General features: G+C 33.9%; 1 protein-coding gene across 3 annotated transcripts in view; it reads left to right on the plus strand.

Annotated features, from left to right (window-relative positions):
* LOC149777121 (mediator of RNA polymerase II transcription subunit 15-like) overlaps window positions 1-21,208 on the plus strand; it is a 169,177-nt gene that overhangs the window by 85,524 nt on the left and 62,445 nt on the right. For all 3 annotated transcript variants that reach the window (XM_089941796.1, XM_089941797.1, XM_089941799.1), the window contains 5 exons: window positions 3,772-3,897; window positions 6,545-6,629; window positions 9,250-9,310; window positions 10,429-10,607; window positions 20,005-20,165. In XM_089941796.1, coding sequence (XP_089797922.1) covers window positions 3,772-3,897; window positions 6,545-6,629; window positions 9,250-9,310; window positions 10,429-10,607; window positions 20,005-20,165 — 612 coding nt within the window. The remainder of the gene's footprint in view (window positions 1-3,771; window positions 3,898-6,544; window positions 6,630-9,249; window positions 9,311-10,428; window positions 10,608-20,004; window positions 20,166-21,208) is intronic.

The following is a 21,208-nucleotide window of genomic DNA, read 5'->3' on the forward strand; positions in this document are numbered from 1 at the left end:
GAAATAAAAGAATTTTCCAGAGCCATTAAAACTCCATTACTGGCAGTTTGTTAAAAAAAAACTAAGCAAACTCTGAATGGTTTAATTTGCATAAAACTGAGGTGACATACAGATAAAAAAACTATAGTCTGAGAAATACGGGATAAGACAGGTACACTGTGGTTGCACTTTATTTTATACCCAAAACTACATGAACGCATGTCCTCACTTGCCACCTGATTGAAATAGCAGTATGGGTCATTTGCATTCTTCGATATTATAATACTTGTCTTTGAATTATGACAAAACGTTCTAATGAATAAATCATAGCTCTTTGATGATATTCTCTTGTCAAAGTGATAAATTGATGAAGATAATCCTCACAACATTGCCCCCTTTCATGAAATTTAAATGATTACATCAAAAGACATGGCAACAGCCTGTCATATTTATTGACTCCATGTCAGTCAATTAAAAAGAAAATACTTAATTTATTACTTTTAATTAAAAAATGCATTTAATTCATTGCACTTCAAAAATGTTCTTAAATATATTAAGGTCTTTTAATTGCAGAACCAGACACACATGGCTTGTTTAAAGTAAATCTTTCATGAACTCATTAACCCCTGGTGCCACGTTTACGTGGCAGGAGGTAGTAGCCTACTGCCGAGCTCTAAAGCGTCAAGGTCATGTATGATACACTAAAGTGGGTGGTATTATAGAAAAGTAGACAGATGTAGCTCTACAATGATATCAAATAATCTGTAAGTTCTAGTTGCACTACAAAATACAGAGGGAAAAACCTAATATTTTGGACCTGATTTTTTTCCACCCAAAATTCGCCCATGGTCGGAATCTGATTTTGTGTCTGGATTTTAGATTTTTTGGTCTCAGATCTAAGGCAGACCAGTCTGAACTGCACACAGACAGAAGAACCTTTGCAAAAAGTAGGATAAGATGGGCATTTGGAATAAAGAGTGGTCTCAATATGAAATTGATGGGTCTGTAAAGCAAAAAATAAAAAAATGGTAATACAACTTTTACCTTTCTGCTCATGTGTGAGCAAAACAGCCAATGAAAAACGATGTTTCTAACACAACTAGGAATTAGGTTAATGGAAAATCACTTGGAAGTCAATGTATTAGGATGTATTCAGAAATAGCCCACAAAATGTGTTTCCTACTCGTTTTTCAGGCAAAAATGATAAAAACCTCCAGGGGTTAATGAGTTAATGGGTCAAAGTGTTTGTCATTTTTGTGAGGATGTTCAGGCCAATATATGCAACATAAATACTGCTGTCTTTGATGAATTTCTCCCCAAAAATTATGAAAATTGGCTCATGCAGTCTCTACCACAGATTGCATTTATCAATCTTCTAAAATGAGAAATACATATAAACAATTTTAATCTTAAAACACTGAACTGTCCAGTATTGGACAGATGATGCTGATGTACCATCAAATATAAATGAATATGCCAAAAATAGAGAAACTTTGTTTTCATCACATACACAATAAACAGCATTGGAAGAAATTTCTATATAAAGCATCATACTGACCCAAATACCTTGGCTGACTTCCTTGCATATGGCTGTTTGGCAGATGTCTCTTTGGCAAGAAGTGTCAGGCTCAAATGGGTCACTTGTTACATGTACTGATATTTTCTTAACCCTTTGATGGATTCTGCTTATATTGGGAAGTCTTATGTTCGAACAAAGACTTTTCATTCTGAAATGCACTTGCTTTACCCTTTGCCCACGGAGGGTCATCAAGAGGATTTGCAGGAAGGCCTCAGTCTAAGTTTTTAATTTACCTATATTTTAGCAATTTTTTGATTAATTCTGTTTATTGATGGTTTTGTCTCACTATAAAACGAAAATAATTCATTCTGCTTCAGACTTGCTGCCCCATTGACCTTTGGTTCAAGGTTACAGACAGAAAATAAAGCATGAAAACAAAAAAGCCTTGCTTCAAACTTTGGCTCAGTATTTTTATCTGAGGATTTTAGATAAATGAAGGTATCCAAATGGATACTGGAGATAGATATTATTGTTTTTCAAAGTTAAAGGTTGTTAGAACCTGTAATATCAGCTCTTATTACATGCTCATTTTTTTTCTCTGTTAACTTTACATTGTCAGAATCATTCAGTATTTTACGATATTGCACACTTTCATATTGCACTCACGCGCAGGACACATGTTCCCAATAAAGTATTAGGAACTACTTTGTAAACAAATCATGTACACTCATGTAGCAGGCGCTTTATGTTTTGGTTGATTAAATTTGTTTCTGAATGAACTAAAGCAGATGTTTTGTGGACTGCCACATACCAGCTGCTTTGCTACATTCTGAGTTAACTTTTTTGATACAATGTTTCTAATTTTGGTGATAGATCCCAGATTTCATAAAATTGCTTGGCACCTACAAATAACATGCAAGTTGCAAGGCATAAACTGTCTCCTTTAGCTGGTAATAAGAATGGCAAAAAATATACTTAGTTTTACAGCCAGAATTTCCTCAAAATGTACTTTCTTAGTTCTGCAAATCCGAATTACATGAGCCATGTCGTGAGTTCTCAAGCTTGATTACACATTTCAAAATTCTACTGTAATTTCAACTATATTCCAAGTGCAATTACATCCTCCTTACTGCACTCAAAATGAAATAAACATTAGATTCAATAGTCTTTTTGATAATTGCAATTGAAAGACTTCATATTTTTCCCATGTTATGATTTCAAATAGTCAATGACAGAACAAACACACTTGCAAATGAACTGCTCCAGTGGCCTAGTGGTTAGAGCGTCCGCCTTGGATGCGGGAGGTCATGGGTTCAATCCCTGGCCAAGTCATACCAAAGACTTATAAAAATGGTACTAACAGCTGCCTCGCTTGGTGCTCAGCATTAAGAGGTTAGTGTTAGGACTGGTCAGCCTGGTGTCAGGATAATGTGACTGGGTGGGACATCATCCTGCATGTCTGCGACATGATGCCCCAGTGCTAGACATCACTATAAACTGCCACACTGCAGGCATCGTAGCGATATGGCTGAAAAATTGTTAAAGCTACATTAAATCCAAATCACACACATACACTTGCAAATGTAAACACGCTTCTCCTGCGCTGCTTCAGTGTGATGTATTTCATGTACAATTTGCACAGTTGAATCCAGTCCATAATCACAAAATTTCATAGAATCAATAAAAATAAAAAAATCTATTCATTCCAGATCAAATGGAAAACTTGCTGCAATGCGCATTCATTCACAATATGACTCCAAATTTCAATTTTAAGTAGACAAAAATGTCATTTTCTTTTGAAACTTATGTCTAGCGCGCGACAATTTCAAATTTATTTGGGCGGAGTTTTGTGCGCATTAATAATGTTGTTGTGTAATGATGAATCTGCGCTTGTGTATTTAGTTTGGAATATGGCATACATTCATTTACTTTGTTCCTTGTAGTGTATTTTGTTTATATAATTAAGCCTTAGGTAGAATAAGAAAATGAGCATATAATAAAAAGGTTACTGCATTTGTATGGGAAAATATTAACTCATTTTGTCAGATGGTTATACTACACTCCCAAGGTCATGCAGTATTCCATCTGAAAAACTTGTTCATATTTTCTCATACAAATGCAGTAACCTATAATTATCAATTACTTCATGTGCTGACTGCATTCATTCTCTGCAAACAATTGAAGCCTAAATGGTGCCTGCTTGAAACCAGCCTTTATTCCACAGCTGAAAGTTTCAGCAACAAAATTCTCTAAACTTTCTTTTTGTATCTCAGGGTCAGTAGGTACAGTTGCCAGTCCAGCCTCCCAGTCTGCAGACGAGAGAGCGTACATGGAGAAGCTGAAGCAGTTATCCAAATATATTGAACCTCTCCGTCGAATGATCAAGAAAACTGAAGAGGGTAAGAAATTTTGCCTTGAAAATAAAGAAAGGACAATTACTGTTGTAATTGACCTATTGACAACTTTTAATTATTTTACTACTTATGGCCCTCTTACCAATTATCTTATTGTGGTATGTCAATCAAATTCCAACATTTGTTGATGCCTGAAGATTGACCAATATTGCTACTGGCAATGGTGTGCGGCATTAAGTAATTACATATGGTACTGAAAGCATGTCAGACATTCAGGTCAGATGTCCATTACTGACCGACAGCATAAGTCCCCAAGGGTCATATATTCAGAGTTTTCAACCCTTTTTTCATTAATTTATAAGTACAGTGACATTGGTCTTGACTGCTTCTTGAATAAACACTAAACTTCAGAATTGCTAGGTAATTGTGGTACAGTTAAACCTTTCTTGAAAGATCACTGGTATGAAAGAACACCTGTTTTGAGAGACCATGTCTTCAAAAAGCACAGATTGCTTGATTATATAGTAATATCACCTCTAATGAGAGACCACTTGTCTTGAGAGACCATATTTTTGGGGCAGAAGGGGTGGTCTTTCAAGACAGGTTCTACTGTACCAACTTTGCATGTTTTTTAGGGAGTAGAATAGTTAATAGGTGCTGATATGCATTGAGTTCATCACGGATTCTGCAACTCCAAGGCACAGAATCTCTTTCTCACAAACATACACATGAACATCTAATCAAAAGTACATGCATATCAGTCATGTTGGACTTCCTTCAGGGCATGGGACAGATAGTGCTTTTTAAGTGTACCTGCTCACCACGTCATTATGATGATAAAACTGGCTAGCATGGTAGCACAGTGCTAGCCGGGATGAATCATTGGACTTTAAGGCCTAAATAAAGATGACCCCAAGGCATTCACATTGGCAGTATAATAATGTTTTTTTTCTCAGGCTCTGGCTGCATTTTTTTGAGTATATCAGAAAATATTGGTGTAGAAAGTAAGTTGCTGATATTATTCACTCACCTAGAAAAAATATATTTTAAAGAAAGTCAGTTTTACCAGTAGATCACATCAAGACCTTTAAATATTTTCTTGAAAAGATGGTATGCAAGAACATTTGGTTTCACAAGTTTGTTTCATTTATATATAGTTACACACCAAGAAATTTAGGTCAATCCATATTCCTACAACTGTTGTATGCTTTTTATATTATACAGTATGCATTGGATACCATTGTCATATCACAAGTCATCTCATGATTTTATGCCATGGACAAATACATTTTCTGCCATGTTGTGACAGAATTGTTCCAGATAAGATAAAATCAGGATGATTGTACTCTGTACAGTGAAACCTCTTATAACCTGCTTCATTTTAACACAAATTTGCTGTATAGTCTTGAACTTAGTAATAGAAAAGAGCGAAAGCAACAAGTTTTGTAAAATTCAACAAATAATTTATTTCTCTAGAATACAACAAATAATTTATTTCTCTAGAATACAAAGTGGAAATTTAAAAACAACTTAACCATAATAAGATCCCAAATAATTTTTTTTTTATCACAAGTCCAAATGTATAATGTTCCTACTGAATTTCAGTGGTTTTCCAAACAAGTGTCAGTATTGAATGTGCTGATGTGCCTGTAGTCTTGAATATACAGTTGTGCCAGTGTCCTGTAGTTTGGCAATGTGCTAGGTCTTTTGATGTATTACAATAATATAATCCAGAAATGTTCCGGTCAGAAATCACTATAATTCCAAATTAATATGTCAGTCCAAGAATGTTATAAATGAGCACTTTGTATTTCCAGTGAATTTGAATAAATAATTCCACCCAAATGAAATACTAAACACAATAATAAGACTGATTCTGCCTCAGATGTTAAATGCAAGAATGAGCAATTTCTCAAGTAACAACATTATATTAAAAACTAAGACACAAAAGTGGAACCAGGATAACAGTCAAAAGTTCATTTCTAGAGTATTATAAGTTGACTAAAACATAAAATCTATTACTAACATTGTAATAAAGAACATGGTAAACATTATGTACAACAGGTTTATCATAGGGAATACCAATGTCCTAGACTCAGATTAAGATAAACATGTTTATGTTAATAATGATCCTAATATTTATTCCTCAGTCATAGAGAAATATTAACTATGTATTATTTGTTTACAAAATAATAGTTACTGGTCAGATATACAATGACCTTGACTTTTGACAAGATTAAGTCCAAAATACAATTTTACATAACATATAATCATAGAGAAAAAATTATCAAGTACAAATTAAATATAAACAATAATTTCTTGTTTAATATGCATCAGGTTGGTAACTTTGTCACAGAAGTATATAGATTTGTGCCATGGCCAGCCACCCCACCCCCAGCCTTTGTATAGTTAAGGTGATACATCTGCTATATTTTATGCATTTAACTTTGTTGGATGGTTCAACAGTACATAGAAGGCACCCATCTATTGTGTTCTAGTAGGATTTCACTGTATTGTTAGTTTTGCTGATATATATATATATATAGGTTATATTTCTGGAGTATTTTATTTTATTGTTTGTGCTGACAAATCACCAATAAAACTTGATTTGCATCAGGATAGTCACCATTATACATCAGTAAATCTGAAAACATAATCCTGTTACTCATAAAATATTTCATTTCCTTTTCAGATCGGACTAAAGATCCTGAACTTCGGAAGAAGGACATCACAAAAATGAAGAATCTTCTTGATATCCTCACAAACCCCCACAAACGGTATTTTTAAATTCTTTTCTTCCTTTCTTATTTGGTTCCTTTCTTTGTTTTTTTCTTTCTTTCCTTCTCTCTTTCTTTCCTGCATATACCAACATCCTCACACTTTGAGGATCATGGACAAGTGTGCAAAGGTGCGCTTAATGGCAAACCTCCGTGACTCATCAGGTTGCCATTCTTTTTTAAGGCTAATGGATACATTTTTTTTACATGTGCTGAACTATCTGTTCCATACAGAGGACCAGTATTTAACATGCATGCTTTAGTTTACAAACCATTTATCATTACAATTGTTCCCACCGATGATATTAATAGACATGCAAGATAACAGGTTTTTGCCCCACCTGGTTTTGAACATGAGACTTGGGCTCATTGAAGTCATGACACTTCTCTTAAGATCACTATATCTTTCTCCAGTTTTCAAACAGGAAGAAGATGTTAAAAAGATTTTTATTTTTACTTGCTAAGTTTATCTTTCAACTCAGAATGCATTGCTTAGAAATTGGGTAAATTAAACAAGTGAGCCAAATAATTAACTTAAGTATCATCCAATTTCCTGTTTACATTACATGATTGTACTTTTAAAAGCAGTCCAGTTATTTGTGAAGTAAAATGTCCATGGTATATGTCTTAGACCAAGTAGAAAAATTTATTGAAAAAGTTTTAATTATTCAAATACTGGAAAGCACTGCTGTTTATTAGTGTATATAACTAGGGCACTGTCAAGATACTGGAGATCTTTAGTAAGCATATTTTCTGTCCTGCCATTCTTTTCACCAGTCTGTCAGTTCAGACCTTAACACTTCTTGTAGCCATCAAAGCTATATAACCCTTACACTGTCATTTGATAGAGGCATCTGCTGTTACATGTAGAAGTGCCTTTTAATTGTTCCATCTTTACAGGTCCAGTTTTTATGGAGTTATTTCCCTTTCTCATCAATTTTTAATTCTCCACTACAACTGTGCTCCTTATAACCAGCATAGCTCCAAAACCATTCAACATAAGGTGATGCAATTTGGTTTGTACATTGTCGCATAGACCTAGATGTGTCTTCTCTGTTTTTTTTTTCTTCTTCTGATCTGTTATATCTTCATAACAGATGTTGCATATAATCAACTTTATGGCTCATTCAACATATATAGATGGAATTCGGGATGAATATTGTTTCATAGACCTAGATTTGCTCTTTGTGGGTTTTATCTTCCTGGCTCCATTTTTTAATGGAGTTATGGTCCTTGACACTAAACTGCACATTTTTTTTATGAAATGTTGCTTGTTACTAGCATGGCTTAAGAAATAATCAACTAATGACATGATTCAGTTTAAAAATTGATTGATCAATTTGTATGTGCCTTTTATGGCTATAGTCTTGCCTACTCCAGTTTGGAAAGGGTAATGCTCCTTGTCTTCACATGGAGAAATGGAATGTTGCTTGCAGTCAGCATAGCTCACACACTATTCAACATATTCTGATAGAATACTGTAAGAAAATTGTCTCTTAGACCGAGACTTGCATGTATGGTCCTTATCTTTCAATTTCATCTCTTTACAGGGGATATTTCTTGCAATCAGCATAGGTTTAGAACCATTCAACATGTTCTAATGCAGTTTGATGTAAACATTGTTTAATAAACTTAGATACATCTTTATTGGGCTTTGTCTCATCTACTCCATTTTTGGGCAGAGTTATTGTCCTTGTCAATCAGCTTCATATATTTTCATGGGATGTTGCATGTATTAACGATTCCTTGCAAGAGTTGGAATTTAAACAAACCATGTCATCATTTAGAGGAGTCATTTCTCCAAAATGTGCATCTTCTAACTTATATTTCCCAATACATGATGCTATGTTCAAAGTTTTATGGTGAACATGGGCTTTTATGGTGCATCCATTACTAATAGCTCTTGGAATCATGTAGTGTTCCTTATATTCATCTTGCCATTTTGTCACACATTTCATTTCTGTTCAATAACATTTGAAGGGATTCATGTATTTAAAAAATCTGGTTTGATGTCTTATACATGTGTTTAGAAAATCTTGGTCAAATTCACCTTTTGCCATAAAAAAATTATTGACTGACTTAGGTCTCTTGTTTGAGAAAACATTTAGCATTTGCAACATGAATTTCATTTCCTCACATTTGCGCTAAATTTCTGATAAGGCTTAATATCAAGAATATCTATGTGAAGTTGAATTTTCGCCTTTTGTTATCACAAATTTCACAGAGTTATGGCCCCTGTTTGACTCTTCTGTTTGCCCTTGCTGCATAAATGTCATGTCCATTAATTACCTTTACAATGAATGAATTTTAACCAAATTTGTTGCAGATCACTACTTAGATAACCCAAGTCTTTTCTTCTACTTTATTAACCTTTGAGTTATGGCCCCTGTTTTGTACTTCGCCTTTGCATTATAAACTAAGGTTTCTGCTATTGTACCATATTGGCAAGGGTAACAGTATCACACTGATACATTTCTAGGCTTTTTCTTTTATTTAGAGACCACATGATGAAAAATTCAGCTGAGGTGTAAGTCATATTTATTTTGGATGGAAAATATGTTTGCCAACTTTTTGTTTGATTGTAACTGAAAACTCGTAAATATTGTTTTTTAATTTTCAGGGTACATATGCAGACCCTTATTAAATGTGAACAAGCGATGCTTACATTTGGTCATAAAGCTGTGAGTACACAGTTTTCAGTGCCTTGATTTTATGGCTGTCTTTCCATCTTTCACCAATACACCTTATCAGAACCATGATTATTTTGTCTTAGAGAGGCTAGATACCAAATGTTTTCCTCAGGATATGTAATTGCATGAATATATCCCAAAATTCACTGATCCCCAGTGAAAATGAGTGATACTGTGAATACATGCCCAAATGAACAGATGCCCCATTGAAAATGTGTGTGTCTGTGTGTGAATATGTGCCAAAATTCATATACCCCCCCAGCTGAAAATGAGTGTGTGAAGATATACCAAAATTCTTAGATTTCCCATTTAAAAAGAGTGTGAATATCTGCAAAAATTCACATATCCCCTGTTGAAACTATATGAGTGTGTGAAGATGTGCCAAGATTGCAGATTCACAATATAAATGAGTGAGAGTGTGAATATGTTCCAAAATTCACAGATTCCTGATTCGAAATGATTGAGTGTGAATATGTGCCATAATTAACAGATTCCCCATTGATAAGGAGTGTGTGAAGATGTGCCAGAATTCACAGATTCCCCATTGAAAATTAGTGAGTTTGTCAATGAGTGCCAAATTAACAGATCCCCCATTGAATATGAGTGAATGTGTCAATATGTGCCAAAATTCACAGATCTCCCCATTGAAAACGAGTAAGTGTGACATGTGCCAAAATTCACTGATTCCTCATTTAAAATGAGTGAGTGTGTAAATATGTGCCAAAATTCACAGATTCCCCCATTGAAAATGAGCTTGTCAGTATGTGCCAAAATTCACCAATTCCTCATTAAAAATGAGTATGTCAGTATGTGCCAAAATTCACATATCCCCCATTGAAAATGAGTCAGTGTGAGAAGATGATGTGTAATTGATCTACATCTGAATCTTTAATATCAATAGCCCTTTATGCTCGTTAAAAGATCTATGTTCAGATGTTGTATCCTTGGTTTGTGTCATTAATATTATCAGACAACTAATTAATTGGTGATCCCATTATGGCAAGAAATAAAATATGGCAAATAAGAACAGCATTTGATTGATAGATTATATTTTGTTAGTACTTAAGTTGAATGCAGGAACACCAACATGTTAAGCTGTTATTTTTCAGCCTCCAGTCACGACAGCAGGGGCTATGATGCCCCCAACACTTCATGTTGCTACAGGATCTCACATGTGTCAGCCATTGATAGATGCTGTTGCTGCACATATTACATCCCCCACATTCAACCATACATTGCAAAGAACATATGGTCCAGCAATCTCAACCCTCTTTGGCACACCAATAAGGTAGATGTTAATTCTTAGCATATTTTGTTATATTCAGGGTTTTGTTTAATTTGTGTTATCTTTAATTTTTAAAAGGACACCTTAACAATGCATTTCATTGGAGGATTTCAGCAGTTTAAATTTGTGTAAAATATATATTGATGTTATTGTGAAATTAGAACCTGAGATTTGGAATTCTTTGGAAATCAGAGAGGTGGGGTTGTTCTATGCAAATTAAAGTATTTCTTATTGGAAGCTAATGTGATGGAATGGGGGTCTACTTTGAAAATATTTTGAAAAGTGGGCATGGTCATGTCTTTAGTAAAAGATTTCCTGCATTGAAATTAGCCAAAATTTTAAAGAAGTAAGAAATGATCTCATAATCAGGGATTGATTCCTTATGGGAAACGTTTGTGCAATTTCAGATAATTGATAATTATAAGAATACCATAAGGTAGATTGTATTAAGTTATGATATCCTTAGATCCATCCAAATGTTACCAATTTTGTTAGTGCATAATAACTGGATCTCTCAACCAAAGACTTGTTGTGGAATTTGACCAAACAGTGTTGATTGCTTGCACTTTTGGTAATTAATCCTATTGATTTGGGGGTCAAAGGTTAAGGTAACTAACTGAAAGGAGAAAAATGGCTTCTGAACAATAGCATTAGTTCTACATCACAGACTTGGACAAAACTTTGTGGATAGTTGGCACTTGTGGTATGGAAGAAATCTATTGACATTGGAATCAAAAGATCAAGGTCACTGTGACTGAAAGAAGAAAAATGTTTTCTGCATGGTAACATTGGTTTTGCTTCACTTTATAGATGGCTGGCACTTGAAGTAAAGAAGAAACCTATTGATTTTGGGGTCAGTAGGTTAAAGTTGAAGGTCACTGTGACTGAAAAAAGGGATAAGGTTTTGGGAATTGCAGTCCCTGCATGCTTATGGTATAGTGTCCATTCTTTTTTACCAAATATAGTTTGTATTACTTGTAATAGTAACAAACTTTATTGAGGCAATTTATATAAATGATAATAATGCCTCAGGATTTTTGGAGCACCACTGAAAGTTGGTGAAGCACAGGTTAGATTTAAAGTCAAGCACAGCAGAGAAAGTGAACATGTTTTTACATGCTGTTCACCAGCTTGGATTGACATTTAGTTTTGATTCAGTATTGAGAAAGCCATGTACTGCCTGAAGAGGATTGCTGATAAAAATGACTTCTTGTGTGTGCTGAAAGTACATATTTGAAATAGCGCGGAGTACACTAACTTTACCTTTCTTTGAAATACAGAAATGAATTTTCACATTGTAAGAATTACTATTTTCTAAAAGTGCACTTATGACATTTTAGAATATCAGCAAAATAAAAAAAGTTTCAAGTTCACTAAAAAAAAAAAGAATTTATGGAAGTTCAGGAAGTGAAAATAGCCATGCAGGCTAGCAGTCTTTTATGAGATGCACAGTGGAAATATGGCCTAGCTGTGTACCTTCAAGCTCCTCATCGTTCAGTTATCAAAATGAAGAAAGGTCGAAGTTCGTTTAAGTCTACCCCAGGATATGCACATTTCTCTTTTCATAACAATGATTACCAGCTGGCAAAATCAGGGAGATAACTCTTATCCTGTACAAAAATGTGAAACCAGAACCTATACTTGAAACAATAGTAGAAAATACTTTCAAATCAAATCAGAGTAATTTCTCAAAAAATGTATCAAATACAATGATCTCCCTGGAATTTTTTATAGCATTTGGTAAACAGGTGGAAATATTTTTACTGTCAATGAAATGTAAAATAAATACATATAATTACACAATATTCTTTATTTCCCTAAATTATTCATGGTTTAATGCCAAAACTTATTATTCTTTAAAAATGTAAATAAACTAGGAAACTATCAAAGTTAATTTATTCCAAACATTAAAGACATAACGTAGTTTTAGGTTCATCTTTGGCATTTACAATGATTGTAGAAATAGCTCAATGATTGAGGTTTGCAAATAAAAAGATGAGGCATATTAATGTGGCAATATAGTGATTAAAAATATCAACATTTAATTTATAAATTAATACATTCCAATTGCAAACTAAGTGTTTATTGTTGGCAAAAGATTTTAAATATAAATGAAGAAATAATCAGTTTTTAATTACTTGCTTTCAAAATAGGTAAAATTGAAAGATCAAAAAATTGCTCCTGTCTTAACTTGGAAAGACAGATAAGAGTCATTCATAGGGCAGCACCCACTTAAATGTAGGTTTATTGATGAAACGTTTTGTTTTTTCTTTTGGATTGTATAACACGTAAATATAAGAGCAGTTCATGTGTAAGATGCAATTTTCATTTAAATAATTTTCCTACTTGCATGAATAATGAGATCAACAACAATCAAAAAAAGTATGATAACAACAACTACTGCTATTGCTAACTACAATAAAAAATAAAACTGATTGCAATAGTGCCAAAAGAAATTATACAGCATCCCCCTCCCCTTCATCCCACTCACTGGTAGCTATGTAGATCTTGACCAAAATTTAGCTGTATGGAGGATTTACCATTTTACTCCAATTTTCACCCAAGTATTCAATTTACTTTGAAACCTGTCTTTCATTTCACATGATCTTTCATAGGTGAAATTCCAGTATTTGAATCAGAATCATAAATCTGTGATTTTCACAACCTGGCCAATTTAGGGTTAGTCTGCTGCTGGGTAATTTTTAATTGTTTTGAAGATTGTGTTTCCATTTTTCAAAATCATTGTTAGTAATTTGCTTAACTTAAAATAATGTAGGTGTAACATTTTTTGTTGGTAGTTTAAATGAGTAGACTCCATCATCACTGGATGATATGTGACTGCATGAGTGCAACAATAAAACCGACATTAAAGGTCGTGCACCAGCAGTCTGTCCTAGATATAAAAGAAAATGGCTGCATGAGTGAGCAGTTACCTGATTACCTTAATTATGTAAAATGAAGAAGATGTTGAAACAGGTGTCATTTGAGTATCAGGTCTTCTAATTTGATGACAGGAGTCTTTATTACAGATTAATTTTAAAGAATTTGATGACGCTTAGCTGCCAACCCTCACTAATTTGGCGTGAATTAAAAAAATTTTTCAGTGATTCACAGATTCACGCCACAAGTAAAAAATTCATGAATTTGCCAATTCTCAATATTTTAAATCTTTAAAAAAATAACCAATTTCCCGTTAAGCACTAGTCGTGATATTCGCAGTTGCTGAAACAGTCCGGCACTGCTGGTCACGATCTTAGTAGAACTACAGCCGATTAGTACAGTTGGCCCGGTGGCAAACATTTGAGCCTATTTTAATCTATATGTATAAGAGTAGTTTTACAAATGCTTTTGAGGGGGCCCCGAGTGGCCGAGTGGTCTGAAGCGCTCACCGTTCTGGATCATTGCCATCTCACATCTGTCTGCATGGGTTCGAGTCCAAGGCTCAGCTAATGTGGGTACGTGGGAAAGCCTGCCAGTAGCTTCTCATGGGTCGGTGGTTCTTCCCTGGGTTTTTCAGGGTTCTTCCTCCACCAGTTATACTGGCTGCCATGTATAGCCTATCTTGTGCTGAAAAATGGCGTTAAACCCTAGAACAACAACAACAACAACCAATGCTTTTGAGAGAAACTGGGGCCGAACCAAAATTTTGCTCTGCATGCATCACCAACACTGATCTGCATTGCATGTAAGATCTTGAAAATGTCATCACCACCAAGGAAAAAGAAATGTATTGCTCAGAAGGTGAAGTTTAATTTGGAATATATCAAAATTGGCCGTGCATTCTGCCATTAAAAAAAAAAAAAAATTTAGAATCGGGAAAATTAAGAATTCACAGATTTCAGCTCTGGAATATTTTAAGCCATTGGCAGAAGACCAGCAAGCTACCAATGCTGAAGCATTATTTGTGGGTTTTCTTGTCAAACACAATCTACCTTTATCAGCTGGAGACCATGCTAAACATTTGTTCCGACAAATGTTCCCGGACTCGAAAATCTCTTCCAAATTTTCCTGTGGAAGAACCAAAAGTGTTGCAGTTCCTGTGCGTTCTTCACAGCAACAGTGACAGGGAAATAGTATTTTCTCTAGTGAGGAAAAATAAGATGGACTTTAGGGCCTCCTTAGCTGCAGAAAATTTGTCAGCAATTTTAGTCACCAAGATCAACCAGCAGGCAAGAAGTCTGAACTGTTTAGAAAACAAGTTTACGATCAAGCAGTTTAGGAAGTTCAAGTCTGCCACAGTATCATGTCTTGATAATAAATATTTCTGCATATATGTAGTGTTTTAGTTTTATATTGCGATCTTGATATAGTGTAGGATTGACGGTCAGAGTGGATGGAATTATTGTCATGGTATTTTTCACTAATTCATGTCCCAATTCACGACTTTGTATCCCTATTTTCACTAATTGTGAGCCTGGAAGGTTGGTAGCTATGGATGAAGGGACTCTTTATTACAGATTAATTTTTAAAGAATTTGATGACAGGACTCTTTATTACAGATTAATTTTTAACGAATTCAATGACAGGACTCTTTGTTACAGATTTATTCTAAAGAATTTTATGACAGGACTCTGTTACAGATTTATTTTTAAAGAATTCTATGACAGGACTCTTTATTACAGATTAATTTTTAAAGAATTCTATGAGAGGACTCTTTATTACAGATTTATTTTTAAAGAATTCAGTGATGGGACTCTTTGTTACAGATTTATTTTTAAAGAATTCAATGACAGGACTCTTTATTACAGATTTATTTTTAAAGAATTCGATGACAGGACTCTTTATTACAGATTTATTTTTAAAGAATTCGATGACAGGACTCTTTATTACAGATTTATTTTTAAAGAATTCAATGATGGGACTCTTTGTTACAGTCTGCTTTTTAATGAATTTGATGACAGGACTCTTTGTTACAGAATAATTTTTAAAGAATTTGATGACAGGACTCTGTTGCAAATTAATTTTTAAAGAATTTGATGATGGGACTCTTTGTTACATATTTATTTTTAAAGAATTTGATGATGGGACTCTTTGTTACAGAATAATTTTTACAGAATTACAAGACATTACTAATTGTTACATATTTATTTATAAATAATTCAATGACAGGACTCTTTGTTACAGATTAACTTTTAAAGTATTGGGGGAAACATTAAAGTTCTGCTCTAGCACATTGCATATCAGAAGGTTCTAAAGCATTTTGGGTTTAAATGATAGCTAATGGGATTGGTACAGTTAAAGGCCAGACAGCTGGAGTCCTAAAATAAATTGTATGATTATGAAGATGGAAAGGATCATGAATAACAACAGTAGGTCTGAGTATGTCTGATCATGGTAATAGAAAGTATGTCTGACCATGAATAACAGTATTATTATGATAATGGAAAGGACCATAAATAACAGTAACTCTGATTATATGATGAAAAGAACCATGAATAACAGTATGTTTATGATAATGGAAAGGACCATAAAAACAGTAACTCTGATTATATAATGAAAAGAACCATGAATAACTGTATGTTTATGATAAAGGAAAGGACCATAAATAATAGTAATTATGATTATATAATGGAAAGAACCATGAATAACAGTATGTTTGATTTTATAACTTAAGGAACCTGAATAACAACATGTAAGATTATGATAATGGAAAGGACCATGAATAACATACAGTTTGTCTGATTATAATAATGGAAAGTACCATGAATCAAACAGTATGTCTGATTATGATAATCAAAAGGACAATGAATGTGACAGTATGATTATGATAATGGGAAGGACCATGAATGACAGTATGTCTGATTATGATGATGGAAAGGACCATGAGTAACAGTATGCCTGATTATGATGATGGAAAGGACCATGAATGACAGTATGTCTGATCATGATGATGGAAAGAACCATAAATAACAGTATTTCTGATTATATAATGGAAAGAATCATGAATAACAGTATGTTTGATTTTATAATTTAAGGATCCTGAATAACAGCATTTAAGATTATGATAATGGAAAGGAACATGAATGACAAACAGTTTGTCTGATTATAATAATGGAAAGTACCATGAATAACAGTATGCCTGATTATGATAATGGAAAAGACCATGAATAATAGTAGGTGTGATTATGATAATGGAAAGGACCATGAATAACATTGTGTGGGATTATGATATGGAAAGGACCATGAATAACTGCATGTCTGATTATGATAATGGAAAGGACCATGAATAACAAACAGTATGTAAGATTATGATAATGGAAAGTGCCATTAATAACAGTATGCAAGATTATAATAATGGAAATCACCTTGAATAACACTATGTCTGATTATGATAATGGAAAAGACCAAGAATAGCAATGCACTTTGGAGTTGTATTCTTGCATCTGACCTTGTGTAAATAAGTATCACTTTGATCCTCCAATCCAGTAGTATTCTCAGTACTTTGATATTGTAAATAAGTATCACTTTAATTCTCCAATCCATCAGTATTCTTAGTACTTTGATATATAAATTAACATCACTTTAATCCTCAAATCCAGTAGTATTCTCAGTACTTTGATGTGTAAATTAACATCACTTTAATCCTCCAATCTAGTAGTATTCTTAGTACTTTGATATTGTAAATAAGTATCACTTTAATCCTCCAATCCATCAGTATTCTCAGTACTTTGATATGTAAATTAACAGCACTTTAATCCTCCAATCCATCAGTATTCTCAGTACTTTGATATGTAAATTAATGTCACTTTATTCCTCCAATCCATTAGTATTCTCAGTACTTTGATCTTGTACATTAACATCACTTCAACCCATCAAGCTATCAATGTTCTCAATACATGGACAGCATAATAACTTTCATTCTAGACCACATACCTTGACCAAAATGTTTGTAGATTGCTTGCGTTTTTGGCATGGAAGAGGCCTATTGATTTGGGGACAACAGGTCTAAGGTCCAAGGTCTAGTTAATTATGGTGCAAAGAAAAATATGTTTTGCAGAAAAGCTGTTGTTCAAGAGAAACCTTCTTGACCAAACCTTGTGGATATTATGTTGTTGTTGTTGTGGGGTTTAACTCCATTTTTCAGCACACAATAGGCTATACATGGCGGCCAGTATTAATGGTGGAGGAAGAACCTGGGAAAACCCCGGAAAGAACCACCGACCCATGAGAAGCTACTGGCAAGCTTTCTCACATACCCATGTTGGCTGAATCCGAGACTTGAACCGCCGCAGACAGAGGTGAGATGGCAGTGATCCGTAACGGAGAGCGCATTAGACCACTCGGGGCACCCTGTGGATGTTATGCACTTAGGGTAATAAAGAAGTCTTTTGATTCTGTGGTCAGAGCATTCATTGTAAGTCACATAAAATAATGGTTTCTAACACTGTAAGTTTAGTACAAGACCATATACCATGACCAATGGTCCAGCTCCTTCAGACCAGTTGGTCAATGATATCCAGAGTCAGCCATGCCATGCTAGTGCTTACATAGAGGAGTTTTAAAAAATGAGGCAGTTGAATCATGGTACTCTTGTACATTTTAACACATTAACCCCTAGCAATGACTTAATGGGGCAGGAGGTAGTAGCTTACTGCCAAGCTCAGTAGCGTCATGGTCGTGCATGATATACTAACATGGGTGGTATTATAGAAAGGTAGACAGATGTAGCTCTACAATGATACCAAATAATCTGGAATATCTAGTTGCACTACAAAATACAGAAAATAAAACCTCATTTTTTTTGGACCTAACTTTTTTCTACCCAAAATTCGCCTGTGGTCATTGTCTGATTTTGTGTCTGGATTTTAGACATTTTGGTCTCAGATCTAAGGCAAACTGGTATGAACTGCAAACAGACAGATGAGCCTTTGCAAAAAGTAGGATAAGATGGGCATTTGGAATAAAGAGTGGTCTCGATACAAAAATAATGGCTCCATTTAGCAAAAAAAAACAAGAAAATAAAGAAAAAATAAAGAACTCCAACTTTTACCCTTCTGCTCATGTGCAAGTCAAATAGCCAATGAAAAATTATGTTTCTAACACATCTAGGCTGTATGTTATTGAAAGATCACGGGGGATTTGGTGTTTTCAGATCTGTTCAGAAAAAGCTTTCAAAATGTGTTTCCTACTCGATTTTCAGGCAAAAATGACAAAAACCTTCAGGGGTTAATGTGTTAGTATGATGCTGTTTTAAGTACATATTTAATCCATGTTGTAAACTTAAAACTCTCTCGGGTAACATGCATTATTGCTTTCTTGGGTATATTACATTATGTCCACCCAAAATGCCTGCAGATCTCCTGAGAGCATATCACAGTGTTCCCATTCATAAAAAAATGTACATGAATCATGTATTAATTGCACTTGGCACATACAAAATATTTACCTGATATACAGAGTTCACATACAGAAATTGAAGCCTGGTGCAAGCATGAAATTAAATCTGAAAACTGTTTTTTGTAACTGGATATTGGTGTTGCTCTGTTTCTACCTATTTCTCAATGATTACAAAGAAGACCTGATCAGATTTGGCAGATGTGTGCAGTTTTTATGACACACATTTGAGGTAACTTTAATACGGTAACCATATTGGGCACGCCTAAGAAAAACTTCTATATGGATTGTTTACAGTTCCCTGTCAGTCTAGACAAAGAGTCAGTTGTATGTGATTAACAATAACATGGACTGAAGTGATGTTAACATGTAAAGATAAAATACAAATAAGTTTGTGATGAGGAGTAACCAGCTACAAGAAAATTGATAGACAACAAGGCAACATCGGAATAATGAGATTGCTTGATCATCTTTTATTTGCTGATCGTGAATAGCTTAAATAAGTGTGTAAACATTTGAGACAATTTTCCATTTGCATGACTAATAGTGAGTTACAACTGTGGTGTACATTTAAAACTTACTTTGCACAGTGTATATGACAAAAGTTGAATAATTTTAATTACAGCAATCTTTGAGGCAAATACAGTAATTTTAATGGGCAAACAGAAATATATAGTATGTAAAAAGCACAGAGGTTTTGATATATATATATATATATATATATATATATATATATATATATATATATATATATATATATATACACACATTTATTTTATATGTTTTAAACACATTTAAAATTTATCTTATTTTAACCAGTTTAAATATAGAGCAAATAAAAATTATTGTTACTTTGTCCAAGTTTTGACAGTTAATCAGGAAAAATGACTAAATCAGTCTTTCCCCCAACTCCAACCCCTTAGTTACTATCACATGCTTTTGTGCAACTGCTTCTTAAACCTTTAAAAGTTATTACATAATGTCAGATATATGAAATAGTTCAATAAAATTAGTACAAGATACATTTCTCCACTGCCTCACTCAGTTTTTAAACCCCATATTATAGAGCTCCATGCCATCCAGCCAAAAAGATGAAAATGGAGGAGAAGCACATAGTTCCTGACATTATACAAGGAGAATTGGCTCGCCTTGATCGCCGCTTTAAAGTGAAGTTGGATCCTGTCCAACACAACAGTTCCAGTGCAGTTCATCTTATCATCAGGCTTGGTGAGTACCTAGTGGTTGGAAGCTACGATAATTGTAACAGTCATGTCAACAACAGTATTGAAAATTTTGCATATTATTGCGAAACATCAGACTCAACTTTTCTGTTCCAAGATTGTCAATGTTACATCCACTTTTCCAGAACTACTTGCACTGAGGGAGCCACAAGACTATGGAAAAAATACTTGCTCTAAAAAATATTTGTAAACAGAGAAATTCTTGAAATTATTAATTAATTTCTGCCTTGTTACATTTTTGTAACTAAAAGATCCAACTATGAACTATTATCTGTAATGTGATAATCCTTTCTTTCGGAATAAAGTGACTTTATTTTGTTACCTAAAAGTTTACACTACTTTTGTTTAATTATTGTAAACCATTATCATATAAAATATATATTTGCTTAGCAATAATATGCTAAACGCTTTTTTCACTAATATGCTGAAGTGAAAGGCTTCCCAAATGTTATATTGCTAAAATTATGATTTACAGTAAATACACAATATATTTTTTGTTACATGAAGTTGTTGATACAGTATCATAAACCCATATTGTATTTCCCTCTTTAGACATGATGATTATTATGTTAATATAATGCACATAGTTAAAAAGTAATGTCCTAGACATTAATAATACACATTGTAATAAAAAGTTCATTCACCATTATTACTGTATATACTCACTTAAAAGTCAAGCCAAGCTGCAAACTGCTGAGACCCAAATCTGGGTCTGTACAGTTTGTTAGGAGTAATCAGTAGGAAAAACAACATAGACCCTGACCTGTCGTTATATGATGCATTTTACAGTCATATCTTTAGCAGTGAAATACCCATTTCTTTACATTCCTATTATTAAAATTTCATACTCATCAGGGAGTAAAATTTGCATGTGTTTTTGGATTTTTTGACGTAGCTTTGTTAATTTGAGTCATATCGCTACAATATCTGCAGCATGGAAGTTTGTAGTGATGTCTAGCAAGCACTAGACATATAGCATCATGTCCCATCCAGTCACATTATCCTGACACCAGATCAACCAGTCCCAAC

The sequence above is a fragment of the Sinohyriopsis cumingii genome, chromosome 18, assembly GCF_028554795.1.
Source record: "Sinohyriopsis cumingii isolate HCF-2022 chromosome 18, ASM2855479v2, whole genome shotgun sequence".
NCBI classification, from domain to species: domain Eukaryota; kingdom Metazoa; phylum Mollusca; class Bivalvia; order Unionida; family Unionidae; genus Sinohyriopsis; species Sinohyriopsis cumingii.